The sequence below is a fragment of the Castor canadensis genome, chromosome 14 (genome assembly GCF_047511655.1).
Source record: "Castor canadensis chromosome 14, mCasCan1.hap1v2, whole genome shotgun sequence".
In the NCBI taxonomy this organism is placed as follows: domain Eukaryota; kingdom Metazoa; phylum Chordata; class Mammalia; order Rodentia; family Castoridae; genus Castor; species Castor canadensis.
The window spans coordinates 1,929,539-1,943,960 of NC_133399.1; the positions used below are offsets into that span (position 1 = coordinate 1,929,539).

The 14,422-nt window shown below is 39.7% G+C and overlaps 1 protein-coding gene and 1 non-coding gene across 2 annotated transcripts in view; one reads left to right on the top strand and one right to left on the bottom strand.

Annotated features, from left to right (window-relative positions):
- Positions 1 to 10,616, bottom strand: part of LOC109697186 (uncharacterized) — a 63,331-nt gene extending 52,715 nt beyond the window's left edge. Inside the window, exon 1 of the mRNA XM_074053663.1 lies at positions 10,478 to 10,616. Within this exon, the coding sequence (XP_073909764.1) occupies positions 10,478 to 10,480 (3 nt within the window). The 5' untranslated portion in view covers positions 10,481 to 10,616. The remainder of the gene's footprint in view (positions 1 to 10,477) is intronic.
- On the top strand, positions 4,522 to 4,625 carry LOC141417055 (U6 spliceosomal RNA). Its single transcript, XR_012441684.1, has one exon. It is a non-coding gene; the product is annotated as a U6 spliceosomal RNA (small nuclear RNA).
- Positions 10,617 to 14,422: the final 3,806 nt, after the last annotated feature.

Sequence of the window (14,422 nt, forward strand, 5' to 3'; positions counted from 1 at the left end):
CTCTTCTGCTCACTGCCATGGTGTTCATGGTTTTGTTCCATCACATGCTCCTCATCCTATGTGCTGCCAGGCTCCATGTCTAAATCCCACAGAAACAGTTCATCATGGATGGGACCTCCATAACTAGGAACCAAAAAACATTAACCCTTATAGCTTCACTACCACAAGAATTTGTTACAGGGTGAAAGCTGACTAATATACTCTCCCAGAACCTGGAATCTGCCTTTTCAAACTTGGTAAGATCAACTTAGAAGTAATTTTCAACACCTTTTTCATTTCATGTGTTATTCACAGCCTCTGAGACATCATCTTGCCTCTTTCCCTGAAGATCTCAAAATTGTCAGCAGTAGCACCTTCTCCTTTGGCTTTTCTATTTTCTGAATAAAAGCCTCCAGGCCCATCAGGTGTAGCCACCATTTTTTCCATTTTCTGGGTCCTGGTAATACCTTGCAAAATCTATTATTCATGTGGAGTTATCATTATCTTCATTTTCCTATATGTCCCTGTCTAGCAAGGTACTTGCTAATAAATGTCCTCCTTCAAATCCAGGAAGACTAAATACCAAGGCTTTTTTTTTTTTTTTTTTTTCTACCACAAACCCTTTTTTTTAAATAGATTCTGGATAGGACTGAATATACAACCTGCTTGTGTTAGGCCAATTTCTCTTGCTAATAGTAAAATACACCAGTCTCAGAAAGGTATAGAGTTCATATTTTAGTTTTTGTCTTGTTTGGGTTGTGGAATTTTGGTTTGAGCTAATGGCTTGGTGCTTCTAAACCAGGTGCTGTCTTACAGCCCATTTTGTTCTGATTAATTTGAAGATGGGGGCACTTCTTCACCAAGACTACCCTTCAACACAATCTTCACAATCTCAGCTTTGTAAGTAACTAGCCTTTACATATGATCCACAGGTGCCAAGCAAAATTAGTACTTTTGTGAGTATCAAGATCAAGGGCCAATGAGATGTACCAGGTCAAGGGCTTTCTGCTCACCATTTTTTCTTATGTAGTATGGTACAAAGATATTTATTCTGTGAATTTTTCAAATAGGAACATTTATTTATCTTATACATTTATATGGAGTATTCGTGTTTATACAAAAAAATTCTATATTTTTATGTATTTTTCAAAAATTTTTTACATGTATCTATAAAGTTTACATTAATATCTTTCAAAGTGTATGTTATCAGAATAGTTTTATATTTGAAGTATCTATATATAAAGACATGTGCAAACAATTCTATGTAGGAAGAGTTTTTCTGTGACATATGAGTATTTTAAAAGACATGAAAGTAGAAGGGACTATTTGAGGAAAGGAAGAGGATAAGCAGGAGGTGTGTAGAAGAGTGTTTCTGATCAAAGTACACCACATAGATGTATGAAAAGGCCATACTGAACCAGGCACCAATGGCCATTGCCTGTAATCTGAGGTACTTGGGAGGATGAGATGAGGAAAATTGGATCCAGGCCAGTCCAGCTCAAAAAAAAAAAAAAACAAAAACAAAAAATGGGAAACACCTGCTCTCAAAAAATAGCCAAACAAACAAGGTCTAGAGGTGTTACTCAAGTAGTACAGTACCTTCCATGTAAGTGCAAAGCCCTGAGATACATTAATTTGCATAATTAATATGTGCTAATAAGATCTCACTGATTTTCATTCCTTTTCTAACAGTACATGAAGAGTTCAATCATTGAATAAGAAAATAAATTGAACAGGTAAATACTTCTTCTATGAGGTGGTATTGCTAGGCAATAAAATCAACCAAAACTGTGCTTTGAGCAATTATGCACAAACAGAAAGACCATGAAACTCTGCCTTTAGGTGAGGATAGCACTAAAACCCACTCGTCCTTATTCAAGTATGGATTCCTCAGGCTTGTACTGTCACCCTGCATTTATCAAAGCTGATGATCTGGTTAGAATATTCTGTGTGTGTGTCCTCCTTAAGGAGGTAGTGAAACAGCTTACAGACGACAAAAGCAAAAATTATACAAAGTAACCCTAAAATGGCATGAAAATGTTATTAATCTTACCAGATAAAAGTAAATCTTAGTCATATTTAGAATACTCTAGTGCTGTAAGGCAGCATTAATTTTTTAACTTCAGGGCTGGTAGAGTGGCTCAAGTCGTAGAATGCCTGCCTAGCAAGTGTGAGGTCCTGTTTTCAAACCAGAGTACTACCAAAATTTTTTTTAACTTCAGTAAGAAACAAACATTAAAACCAAATGAATGCATACTATTTCTTAATGAATATTAAGTATACAGAGATGTAAAGTGTGACCATAATAATATCAAATGTGGAGTGGGAAGGAAAAAAAAGTAAATTATCTTTTATTCAACAAAGCTAAGTTTTGTTTGCTAAATTTTGAATAGCCATAATATATTTTATGTAACTGTTTTGTTAACTAGGGAGAAAATATATATATATATATATATATATATATATATATATATTGGCAGTACTGGGGTTTAAACTCCTAGCTGCATGCTTGCTAGGCAGGTGTCTATCATGTCAGCAATTCCACCAGGGAAAAAATGATTTCTAACAGAGACACAACAAGAAAAACAAGTGAAACTATGTATCAATAACACATAAAACACAGAGCATGTAAATATGACTGAAGGGAACGATTAGTATCTGTACAAGTCATTAATAAATGTGAAGATGGTGGACTGGACTAGTGCATCAGTGAATTATTAGCACCTCTGAGGCATACAGACAGAAAGATGGTGAAACATAATCTTTCAAATTGGGCAATGAGGGGAAGGCACTATAGGTTCAGTAGTGGACAGCACCCTATACAAAGTATACAATTGAGGATTAGGAGAGAGGGAGAGAAAAAAAAAATAGCCAAAGCTTGTGGCATCTACAGGCTCAGGGAGCAGACTGAAGTAACAGAAAGCAAGAGCCTCACAACATATGCAGTGCAGTTCCATGGAAAATAGACAGAAATACAGGAACCTCATAATATGAACATAATGCACACTGGGAGAAAAAGAGAGCCTCAATGTGTCGCAAAGAGCACAAGCTGAAATGAAAGAAAAATAAGAATCAAGAACCACAATGAACACTGTCAGTATAGAGTCTAAAGACATCTGGACTCCTCATCACATGCTGGCACAAGGAAAGTTCTCTCTTCTTCTAGGCATTCAGCCAAGGTGCAGTGGTGGCAGGCTATATTGATAAGCTCCTGAATCTGGAACTTAGGTCCCTGCGTTGTCCTATCTCTGGGAACTCCCAACAAGGGTCAGTTGCTGATCCAGTGACTGCTGCCATTAGTGGTGATCTAGCTATATGGGAAAGGCCTTAAGTGAGATCAGGGCAGAGCTCCATGTGGTGGGAAACTGGTCAGATAAGCAGGAGACAGAGGAAATCTCTTTCCATTTGGGTCATTGGTGGGGAAACATATTAAGGAAAAATTCTCAAATGTTGCATCAAATTAATGCCTGGTGGAAAATTTTGAAAAACGTATTTGAATTCACTCATAAATCCAACACAGATTTAAATCAAAGAAGAAACACCTTACTGAAGCGGGTGCTGTTTCTCACAAGGTTTTCTCTCTCCTTCTTGGTTATTACTGGAGCTAACTGGGCTTAACTGGGGGAGACTGGAGATTTCAGAAAAGATACAGGATAGACAGACAGACAGTGGGGCCAGGTGTGTTGAGTGCTCAGGTGGAGATGCAAAGCCCTCATTGCTTCTTTTCTGTATCTTGATTCTTTAAGGCTTTACTCCTTGCAGTTCTTTGAAACCTTGCTTAATACCTCTTTCCTAAGGCTTGCACTGTCCCATGTTTGTTCTTAGCTTATATTTAGCTTAATTGCTCCTGAAGTCTTTTTCCCCCATGCTTGCACTGTCCCATCCCTCTTCAGCTCTCTCAAAGCTTTAGTGCTCAAACTCACAAACAGCCAGGCCCAGAACCTGCATGTGAATAACTTAAGTCTTGGTCCTTAGACTCGCACTCTGCACTGTCCCATGTTCTCTTTGGCTTTTCTTTAGCTTAGCTTTCCTAAGGCCTATATATGAAGTTCTTTCTTAGCTTTGCTTTCTAAGGCCTATATTAAAGATCTCACTGCACACTTTCTATCAATTCCTCTTTTTCCATTCTTTTACCTTCAGCAATTTCCCTTGTGTAACTCTTTTCCCTTCAATAATTCTTTCCTCTTCCAAAAGCTTCCCATACCAAAAAGCCCAAAGTAAAAGCCTCTTCCTCAAAGCAAAAACAAAAAGCCAAGCAAAAGCCCCTCTTCCTCCTTCAGGTCTCTTTTATAAACAGCAGTAAACAGGGCTGAGCAGGGAGGGGTGTGACATTGCAACAGGAGAAACCTGCCTTCTTGCTTCTCTGAATGCAGCTTAGGAGACACAGGTGTTCTGCCTTTCCCTGTTTCATGGCAGGGTTCTGAGACTGTCGGCTTACAGATAAAAGCAATTAATTGCATCTCACCTTGCTTGCATCTCACTAGGCTTTAATCTGCTCCCCACACCTTCTCAAATGATCTGATCTGAACAAAACAGTATCATGTTCTCTTAAGCAGCACATAGACTGAAAATGGAATGGAACAGACAAGATTAACATGGTCACGCACAAAGATGACATGCAAATTCCTGAAGTGTTACATATTTTCTTAAAAAGACAGTATCCATGAAACTCAAATATAATTAACAGAGTTATATCTAAACCAAGCCAAAGACAAGTGGCAACACATTCGAAAAAGTCATTGGCTCCTACCCCATCCCACACCATCTACAAGAATTGTGAAAATTGTACCAGTTGACAAAGAGACTGTGCAAGAAAGTCACATGATGATGAGATCCAACAAATTCTTCAGTTCAGAGTTATCACGATCTCATTCTCCATCTACATTCACAAATCACACAGTACTTCTGACACCTCACTGGAACTATTTTTAAATCTAGAGTAGAACATAAACACCTATTTGGTAGCTGGTCCCAACAACTGCATGTTGTACACTGGGATTCTAGCACTTCCCATTATAAATTCCTACTACTTGTTCCCATAAAACTAACACCAAGTGTCCTAAGACTGAATAGTGTTATAAAGTCAAGAGAAAAGGTCCATGTCTACTGGTATATAGGAACCATTATTGGGATGAACTTCAGTAATTTAATTGTAAAAAGAAGAGACTGTTCTGAAGCAATTTACACCAACAACATCCTACTATAGGTAATGAATTTGCTTCCATTACAAAAATTATTATTTACCATTTCTACAATGTTCATGACAGGAAGCCTACAGGATGGTAAACTAAAATACACCCCCTGTGAAAACTATGATTATTTCCTTGTTTCTGCTATGATCTTCAGAGGGATCCTATGGTATGAGAGCCCAAAAACATGGCAATGCTCACATGGTAAAAACAGCACATAATATGCTGAACTTTTGTAATAAAATAAAAATATACAATTTGTGGAGAGCTAGCATTTCTTTAACATAAGTTGGGCAGAGTCATGGGGGAAATGAGACAAGTACACTCAAATTTAAGATACAGAGCACAAAATATTAAGATCTAGTTTTTTATTACTGTTAATGTTTACAAGAACATTATTTTGGAGACAGTAATGTAGCATATTGTATGTGATTTCATGTTCTGGATGCTGGGACCTAATATACATATGGAAGAAGTAAACTGGAGTAACTTTAGAATACAGAACACTATGAATCCTAAGCATTCATGCTTTTTCCTGAATGAGGTCTTGTGTGAGCTATATAAAGTCTATAGATATGTATATCAAATGCCTATAAATACAATGAAATGGGAAAGATAAAACTTGAACATTTTAGAAATCAAAGGGCTGGTAGAGGGCCTCAAGTGAGAAAGTGCCTCCCTATCAAGCGTGGGGCCCTGAGTTCAAACCCCAGTACTAACTAAAAACAATAAACCAGAAATCATGATGAAATACCTGTTGCATATAATAGTACAAATTTTCCTCATGAGAAAAAGGGAAAGATGGTGAAGAAACAGGAAAATGGAAAAACTGTGCATGAAGAAAATATCATATCCACTCTTCACACGCAAGGAACAAACAACAACAAATATGAAGAGACAGAGAAATGTGGATCATAGTTAAAAAGCATTGTAAGGAGTTCCTCAGAAAACTTTTGCTAAAAAGCATGGACTCCATACTCAGCCCATGAATCAACTAAAAGCAGGGAAAAACACGGCATCTCTCCATTTTCAATCAGTCTTTTCTCTGAGCCATTCTCTGCAGTCACCTTGCAACCCACTCAGAATCTAGGAAGGAGAAGATAGATATTTTCTTCCTGACCTGAAACCAAATCTACCCCCAACAGTAGACCCTTCTTGGATGGACCATGCTCTGTATAACAACTCCAGAACCTCTCCCAAACCTACAACTGAGTTATAACTAGACCACACTTGTGACTGGAACTGTTTAAATTTGCATATATTTGGTCCCTGCCCCCAATTCTTTGCCTATTTAAATTTATATCTCATGTCTGTACCCTGCAGATGGTGAACATGAGCTCAGGGCTTAAGCTGCCTCATCCCACAGCATATCCCCTAGCTGTGTAATAATTTTCCTTTCCCTGCCTTCACCATGCTTCTTTATTTCAACTTCAAAGGTAATTAACTGGACCTAGAATTTGGATTCTGAGGAACCTGGGCCCTGGGTCCAAAGTTCTATTTTCAGAATGAGAATATTGACTGCTGAAAAATCTCAGGCAGTGGACTCATTTCACAAAGCTTTTCTTGGGACTGTCTATAGTAGAATCAAAGGACTGTAGGCAAGCATGTTGAAGAAACAGCAAAGTGGAAATACTATGTACAAAGAAGTTAATATCAGTACACTTAGAAATCAAAGGATGCTATAGAAATTATGAAGATGGATACACAAGAAGTTCAATTAAACCATCACTACAGGTGCTTAACGGAGGACAAGAACAAGAACAAAGAATCAAAGTGAAAGTGATTGAAATCATGCAGCCAGAAGAGAAACACTTTAAAATTCACAGAATGTGTCACCAGTATCTGAATTTTGTAAATTGTTGAAAGTTACATATAAGCTAAGAACATATAGTCTAAGAACTTACATCACATAAAGAAAAAGTGTTAGAAACTTAAGAAAAGAACAAAAATTCTTTATTGTCTTCCTCACTACTGGTATTCAAGAAAAAACTTTGCTTAAAGAAAGTCATTGAACATGAACTATGCACTAGCTGATATCTTGTAATAGGAAAAATTAGTAAGAACGGTTATATATGATTTGAAGAACAATAGTGGGGAACACACCAATATGCCTGTCCTGTCCATGAAGCAGCAGCACATCTTTAATTGAAATGCATGTAGCTCTCTTAGAAAAGGATTTTGCATGTTCAGGAAATTACTAACAACACATTTTACACATACTTGGTATCATAAAGGGGAACAGAAAATGTGATAAAATAATTAATAAATTATTCCACCTGTTGGACTGGCTCAAGTGGTGTAGCGCTTGACTTAGCAATCATAGACCCTGAGTAATAAATAAGTAAATAAATAAGTATATAAATAATTTCAGCAAGATTGTACTACACCAGCTAGACTCACAGCACATCACTTTGCTGAATTTATAATAACCATCCGAACTTCACATTAATAGAAGAGCACCATTTACCCAGAACAAAGGAATAGCAAAAGAAGAATGACAGGCAGAGAGGAAGGGGTGAGATGGGGGGTGAGAGTAACATGAAGGAACAAGTAGGAAAAATGCTCAACACCACAGGTCATCAGTATAGTACAAGCATCAGCATATAAAGAAGCTGTTTAATGCTAAATGGACAAGTGTAATATATTAGAACATTCCACCTGTGGGCAAATCACAGAATAAGAAAACATCCATAAAAGTTCAGGTAAATTCATACATTATCAAAACTCCCTAATAAATTTAAATTACCCATACTCTACAGAGCACCAATCCCAAAACCCCCACCCTAAAGGAATATTCTGCTAACAGTGTAGAACACTAGGGCAACTTTACATAGGATAATAAGCAAAATCTTTTGGGTCAACCTCACCACATGGATATGGTTTGTGGGACTGAGTCTTTGTGAAAGATCTATTTCTCCCGAAACTGTTGTCATGCACCCACTTTAAGTTGAGGGAAATACTCAGAGTCATCTTCTAACATCCTGTGACCTTAGTGGGCAATCTTAATCTTTGTCAATGTACACTGAGATGTGTTAATTGCAATGCTTCTTTTCAGAAACCTTCTGATCACTTCCACCATTTTAGGTTTGCTTATCTACATGGTTTATGCCTAACTGCTACCTATGAAATCTATTCAGTGTGTACTCTTTCCTTCATGAACCATGCTTCACTTTTGCTCAACTCCACTGCCTTGCCTGAATTCATCTCACACAGGACATAAGTACCAAGAATGGACACTCGGGTAACAGTACCAAACATTCCCCAAAGATCCCAAATGTTATGTCCTGAACTTGCCATCACGTCTGATAACAAATATGTGGTGTTGTCAACATCAACCAACTTTCAAATACCAACTGAGTGTCCTACCACTCAACTCTGACACCATCCAGACTTAGCACAGTCCCTGCAGCTTCTGGGCAGTGAGAAACAGACAACAAGCCCTTGACCATGTTTGCTATGTCTTGTCACACCAGTCACCTTCCTAAAGTCATAGAGAGCTACCACCCTGAGACAAGTCATGAAAATGCAAACATTGCCTCAACGGGGCTTAGGAAAACAAATAATACACTCCTATTGCCTCAGAAATTTCAAGGATTTCAGAATCTCTTTGCTAGATACTGACACAAGGACCAAAATGTTTAATTTATACTACACACCCACATCACCTTCCAAATGCACCAACTTTTGCCCGACCTGGAGAAATATAAAGGGTCTTTCTATGAGCCTGGGCTTCCCAGACTTGTCTATATTGATACAAATTACACTCTGTCTAACCACGTACCTCAACACAAAAGGAAAGAGGTGGAATGATATATTCTGAAGTTGTAACACTCACAAATATCAGCAATTAACTCACACTTCCAATCATTTCTGCACTACAAAAGCACAGAACCAACATTCTTCCCATTACCCCCTTTGCAAACTCAGACATTCCCCCGAACATTTCCCAAATGCCCTATTTTGCATAAAAAGTGATTATGAAATAATCATTGCAAATATCTTCAAAATGATTTGTAAATAGTTGTAAGGTGAATTTGGCAAATCTGAGCCTGAGTCATCAAACAAATCACACATTCATGTCACCATAAGTTCATGAAGAACCCAGGTCCCTGTGGTTCTTGCCTGTAATTCTAGCTGCTCAGGGGGACAGAGATCGGGAGTCTCTTGGTTCAAAGCCCATGCTAGCAGAAAGTTCTTGAGACCCTATCTTGGAAAAAACCTATCACAAAAAAAGGCTAGTGGAGTCACTCAAGTGGTAGTGCACTTGCCTAGCAAGCATGAGGCCCTCAGTTCAAAATCCAGAGACGGCAAAAAAAGACCACAAAGATCCTACCAGTACTAGCTCCTTCCTGTAAACCTAGGTATTTGGGAGATCATGATGAAAAAGTCAGGTAAGAAAAATAATTAAGGAGACCCCCATCTCCAAAATATCCAGAGCAAAATTGACTAGAAATATGGGTCAAGCGGTTGAGCGCTGCTCTGTAAATGTAAAACTATGATTTTTAAACTTAGGTTCCCCAAAATAAAACAAGTAACAAAGAAACAAAACCAAGATGATCACAGGAGAAAACTGATGTCGCAATCTCCATGTCTGTCCACTCCCTATTTATTTCTTTACATGTTTTCCCTTCTCTTTGAGAGCAAATAGCCTTTCTGCCTTGAGATGCCTCCATACCTTACTTTTGGGGCTTTCCACCTAGTGTAAATCTCTTAAAGTCATGGTCTAAGTTAATCAGCATCTCATTATTAAACCATATTCGAAAAACAGCCTGTGTCAGGAAGGGCAAAAAGTGTCCCCTCCACTCAGAAGCCAACCACGTGCACGTGTGGATTCGCATTTTCAATGAATCTGACAATGTGCGGGATTCGTGGAAATTTAAAGACAGATTAGCAGCACCAAGAAGCACTGCATTGAGGGGACAGGGCATAGAGTTTAGCCCAGGATTTCCTTCAACCTGAAGGACTGAAAGGGAAGCCAGGTCCCATAAGGAGTTTGGGGACTCTGCACAGGAGCGCCCTGTCCCGGACCAAAGTCCGTAAGTACTCGGGAGACTCCAAGCCACCTCAGTCTGCGGGACAGGAATTTGCAGAATCTCCCAGCAGGGCTGGGGGCTGGGATTAAGTCACCTCACAGGGACACAGGACGGGGCTCCCGGTTCATCGCCACCATCCAGTCGCCCGCGGACCTAATGTCCTGACAGAACGATCAGGGCGCAGACTCCGGAAGGGACAAGGCCCAGTCAAAATCACCGCAGCTTCGGGATCCAACAGTCCCTCCAACCGGACTGCAGGTGCCCAGCCCCTCTCACCATTTCCCGCTCTGACGCGACCAGGTGACCTCACTATGGTCCTGCAGTCAGAAGATTTCACACGGCTGCTGAGCTGTGTAGCCTGAGCAATGTCCCTCCAGCAGGCGCATGGCAAATATGGCGATGATGAGGAAGGCAACGTGAATCGCCTAACACCGTCGCTCCTCATTGGACGGGAGGTGCAGGCGATTGAACAGCGACTCTGATTGGCTACTGGACACAGGGCCCACCCCCAAGCCCTTGAGTGATGGGAAGTGGAGTGGGGAGGGGATGCTAAACTGGTGAGTTGAAAATGGAAGAACCAAAAAAAAAAAAAAAAAGGAAGCCTGACCCTTGCTAGTCAGGCTTCCTTTGTCGGAGTTATATTTTAGTTTGTCAGATAATTACATTCAGCAGAACTTGTCCTTGCCCTCTGGAACCAGCGCCTGACTCTTACCATACTCACTGTGACCTTCTTGCATACTTTTCCTGAAAATGGGACAACAGGTTTACTCAGAGAATTGTAGAGTCAATATTCCTTGGAGAAAATTCATCATGTCTGTTAAGGTGGGAAGACTCAGGTATCTAGGACACAGGAAGTCGATGTAGGGCTGATGGTCAAACTCTGGAAACTGGAGTAAAGCAGATGTCCAAGGATTTCTCACACCTCATGTTTCAACCTAATCATTTGCACCCAAGAAAATAAAAATACATTGCCAAAGAAAGTAATTTACTTATCTCACTTATGGACCCCACCTCCAAAAGAACCAGATAAAATAGACTGGAGATGTGGGTCAGCCAGTTGAGCACCTGCTCTGTGAATGCTAAGCTATGAGTTCAAACTTCAGTCACCAAAAATAAAACAAGGAGAAAAACAAGACCAAGATGATCACAGGAGAAAACTCATTTTGCCAGTCTCCATGTCTGTCTACACCCAAATTTTTTCTTCTGTTTTTTCCTCTATTTGAGAGCAAATCACCTTTCTTGTGTGCCTTTCCATCTAGAGTAATACTCTTAAAATCAGTCTAAGTTAATCAGCATTTCATTATAGAAAAATATTCTAGAAACTACCTGTGGAAAATTAACTGTTGAGTCAGGAAGGGTAAAAAGTGTCTCGGCCACTCAGAAGCCAACCATGGGCACATGTGGATCTGAATTTCCAAAGAATCTGACAATGTGCAGAATTTGTGGAAATTTAGGGACTTATTGGCAGCACTAAGTAGCACTAGATTTAGGACACAGCATAGAGTTTAGCCTATACTTCCCTTGAACCTGAAAGAATGAAAAGGAAGCCAGGTTACAGTAAGGAGTTATAGGGACACTGCAAAGGAGGGCCTCTGCCCAGCACAAACTGCATAAATATGTGGTGGTATTCCTAGCCACCTAAGTTGGCCAGATAGGGATTTTCAGGCAGAAATTCCCAACAGGGCTGTGGTTGGGATGAAGTCACCTCACAGAGACATAGGACTGGTTAAAGACCCCCAGTCCATCACCACCCTAAGGTGGCAGAGGACCTAAGACCCAACAGTGTGATCTGGGCTCAGTTTGTGGAACCCACAAGACAAGGCCCAGCCAAAACCACCACTACTTTTGGTTTCAACAGTCCCTCCACCCAGCATGGCAGATGCCCTGCCACACTCTCACCATTTCCCTCTTCTGATGCTTCCAGGTGACCTCCCTATGGTCATGCAGTCAGAAGGTTTCACACAGCTACTGGAGCTGGGTAACCTGACAACTCTCCAGCAGACACATGGCAAATATGGCGATACTGTGGTAGGTAGTGGAGACCTCCTACCACTGTCTCCAAAACAACTAAGATTACAGGTGGGAGCCTCCAGTCCCTGGCTTAAGTTCCCATTAAATTGTGCTTTCCCTGTATCCATTTTGGTTTTACTGTTAGGATATCAAATATATTTTTTTACTATTTTTTTATTTGTTATGTACTTTCACTTCGCAATGTATATTTGCAGTTTATGTTAATTCACTTTGTTTCTTGTGTGTGTGTGTGTGTGTGTGTGTGTGTATTGCTATGGGTTTAGCCCAAGACCTTGTAATTGCTGGGAAACCTGTCCAGTGGTGAGCAATATCCCAACATACTTTTATTATGAGACAGAATTTCACTAAATAACCCTGACTGGCATCCAGTTGATAATCATTAAGCCAACCTATAATTAAGAGTTATTTATAGGGCTAGTGGAGTGGCTCAAGTGTTAGAGCACCTTCCTAGCAAGCATGAGGTCCTGAGTTCAAATCCCAGTATCACCCAAACAAACAAACATGAGTCTTTTAAAGGTAACCACCCTACACATAGTTTGGGATTTATCTACGGAAACGAATGGATTTATCCTATAAGGGTAGGATTGGGATTTTTAAAAAATAAAATTTCTAATGGACACAAAATGTAATTTCCCTGGGACAAATCATCTGGTGACAACCATAATGAAGATCAGGGATCCAATGAACCAGTAGGGATGAGAAGACTAAACTTTTGATTATCTCATTCAAGAGTTGGTTAAGGTGACAAAAATGCTGGTATGTCAGCCATGCCCTCTATGCCATTTCTCAGTGCTATGGGGAAGGGAAAGAGGGGCAAGCACAATGTCACTGTGAAACATATTGGCTGATGCTGGCATGCATCTCCTAAATGGACCAGTAGTACAAAGACACAGGCAGTTTTCCTTCAACTAGGAAATAAAACTTCTTATAGAAACCACTACTAAATGAATCTCATGAGCTCTGCCTTTCTGAGATCCCTCCCATGTATACAGGAGATTTTCTACTCTTTTCCTCTCTTCTTATATAAAACTCTTCTCTTTTGCTTACCCTGTTGTCTGTGACTATGATTCTTTGACTGCATGAGACAATGTTCCAGGCAACTATTCTAGCACACCTGAGTCCAGACCACAGCAACAATTGTGACTTTTGTCTGTATTAAATGATCAATGTTGAGCTGGTGGCTGGTGGCTCATATCAATAATTCTTGTAACTTGGGAGGCTGAGATCAGGAGGATTGCAGCCAAAAGTCAAGCTAAGCAAATAAGTGATGGAGACCCCAGAGGAAAATGGACTGGGAGTGTGGCCGAATCAGTAAATCACTTGCTTTGGATGCAAGAATACCGTAGTTCACACTCCAGTACCACCAAAAAAAAACCCATCAGCATTGGTGTAATGACCATGAATAAGGTGCAATAGAGAGTACATGGCTGAGGTCAATGACTGTAAACTGAAGTCAGCCTTGGACCTGTGAGTAGAGGACAAGAAATTCCTTGTGGCAATTTCTTCCCAGTTGCCCTCCTGCAGCTGCTGAGAACAGCTACAGAAGGAGTGCTGACAGTGGGAATCAGTTGAGAACTGGAAAGAAGGAGACACACACATTGACATGAAGGGACATTCCTATCATTTCTGAGGTTTTAACTCTCTGTACCATGGGGATGATTTCTGGAAAGTGTTCATCTTGGCATGCATAGATTCCAGGAATCAGACCATATATCTATAGGATTGCAAATCTCTGAAGGTCAGGCGTAAAGACAGAGATTTAGACAGTTTCATGTAAGAAGGACTTCTGAATATGACAGTTTCTTCAGTTCAGAACCTTACGTATAACATGAATAGTATTAAATGTGGAGTGTGAAGGAAGTCAGTATAGAGACTTTGTTTGCAATTATAACTAAGTTTTCTTTGCTAAAATTATAAGAAGATAACTATAAAATGTTATGAAAACTTGTGAATACAAAAAAAATTTAATACAGGCACAAATGACAAGAAAAAGCAATCAAAACATACCAGTAGGGAAAAAAAAAAGGAACAAGACCACAATACTGAAAGGAAGGTATAGCTACATAACAGTCATTAATAAATGTGAAGATGGTAGATTAATGGCATCAGCCTTTCCCCAGGATCTCTGAGACATAGAGGCCAAATGTAGTGAGCAGCAAACTTTTATGATGTGTGAGGTTGGGAAGGCAC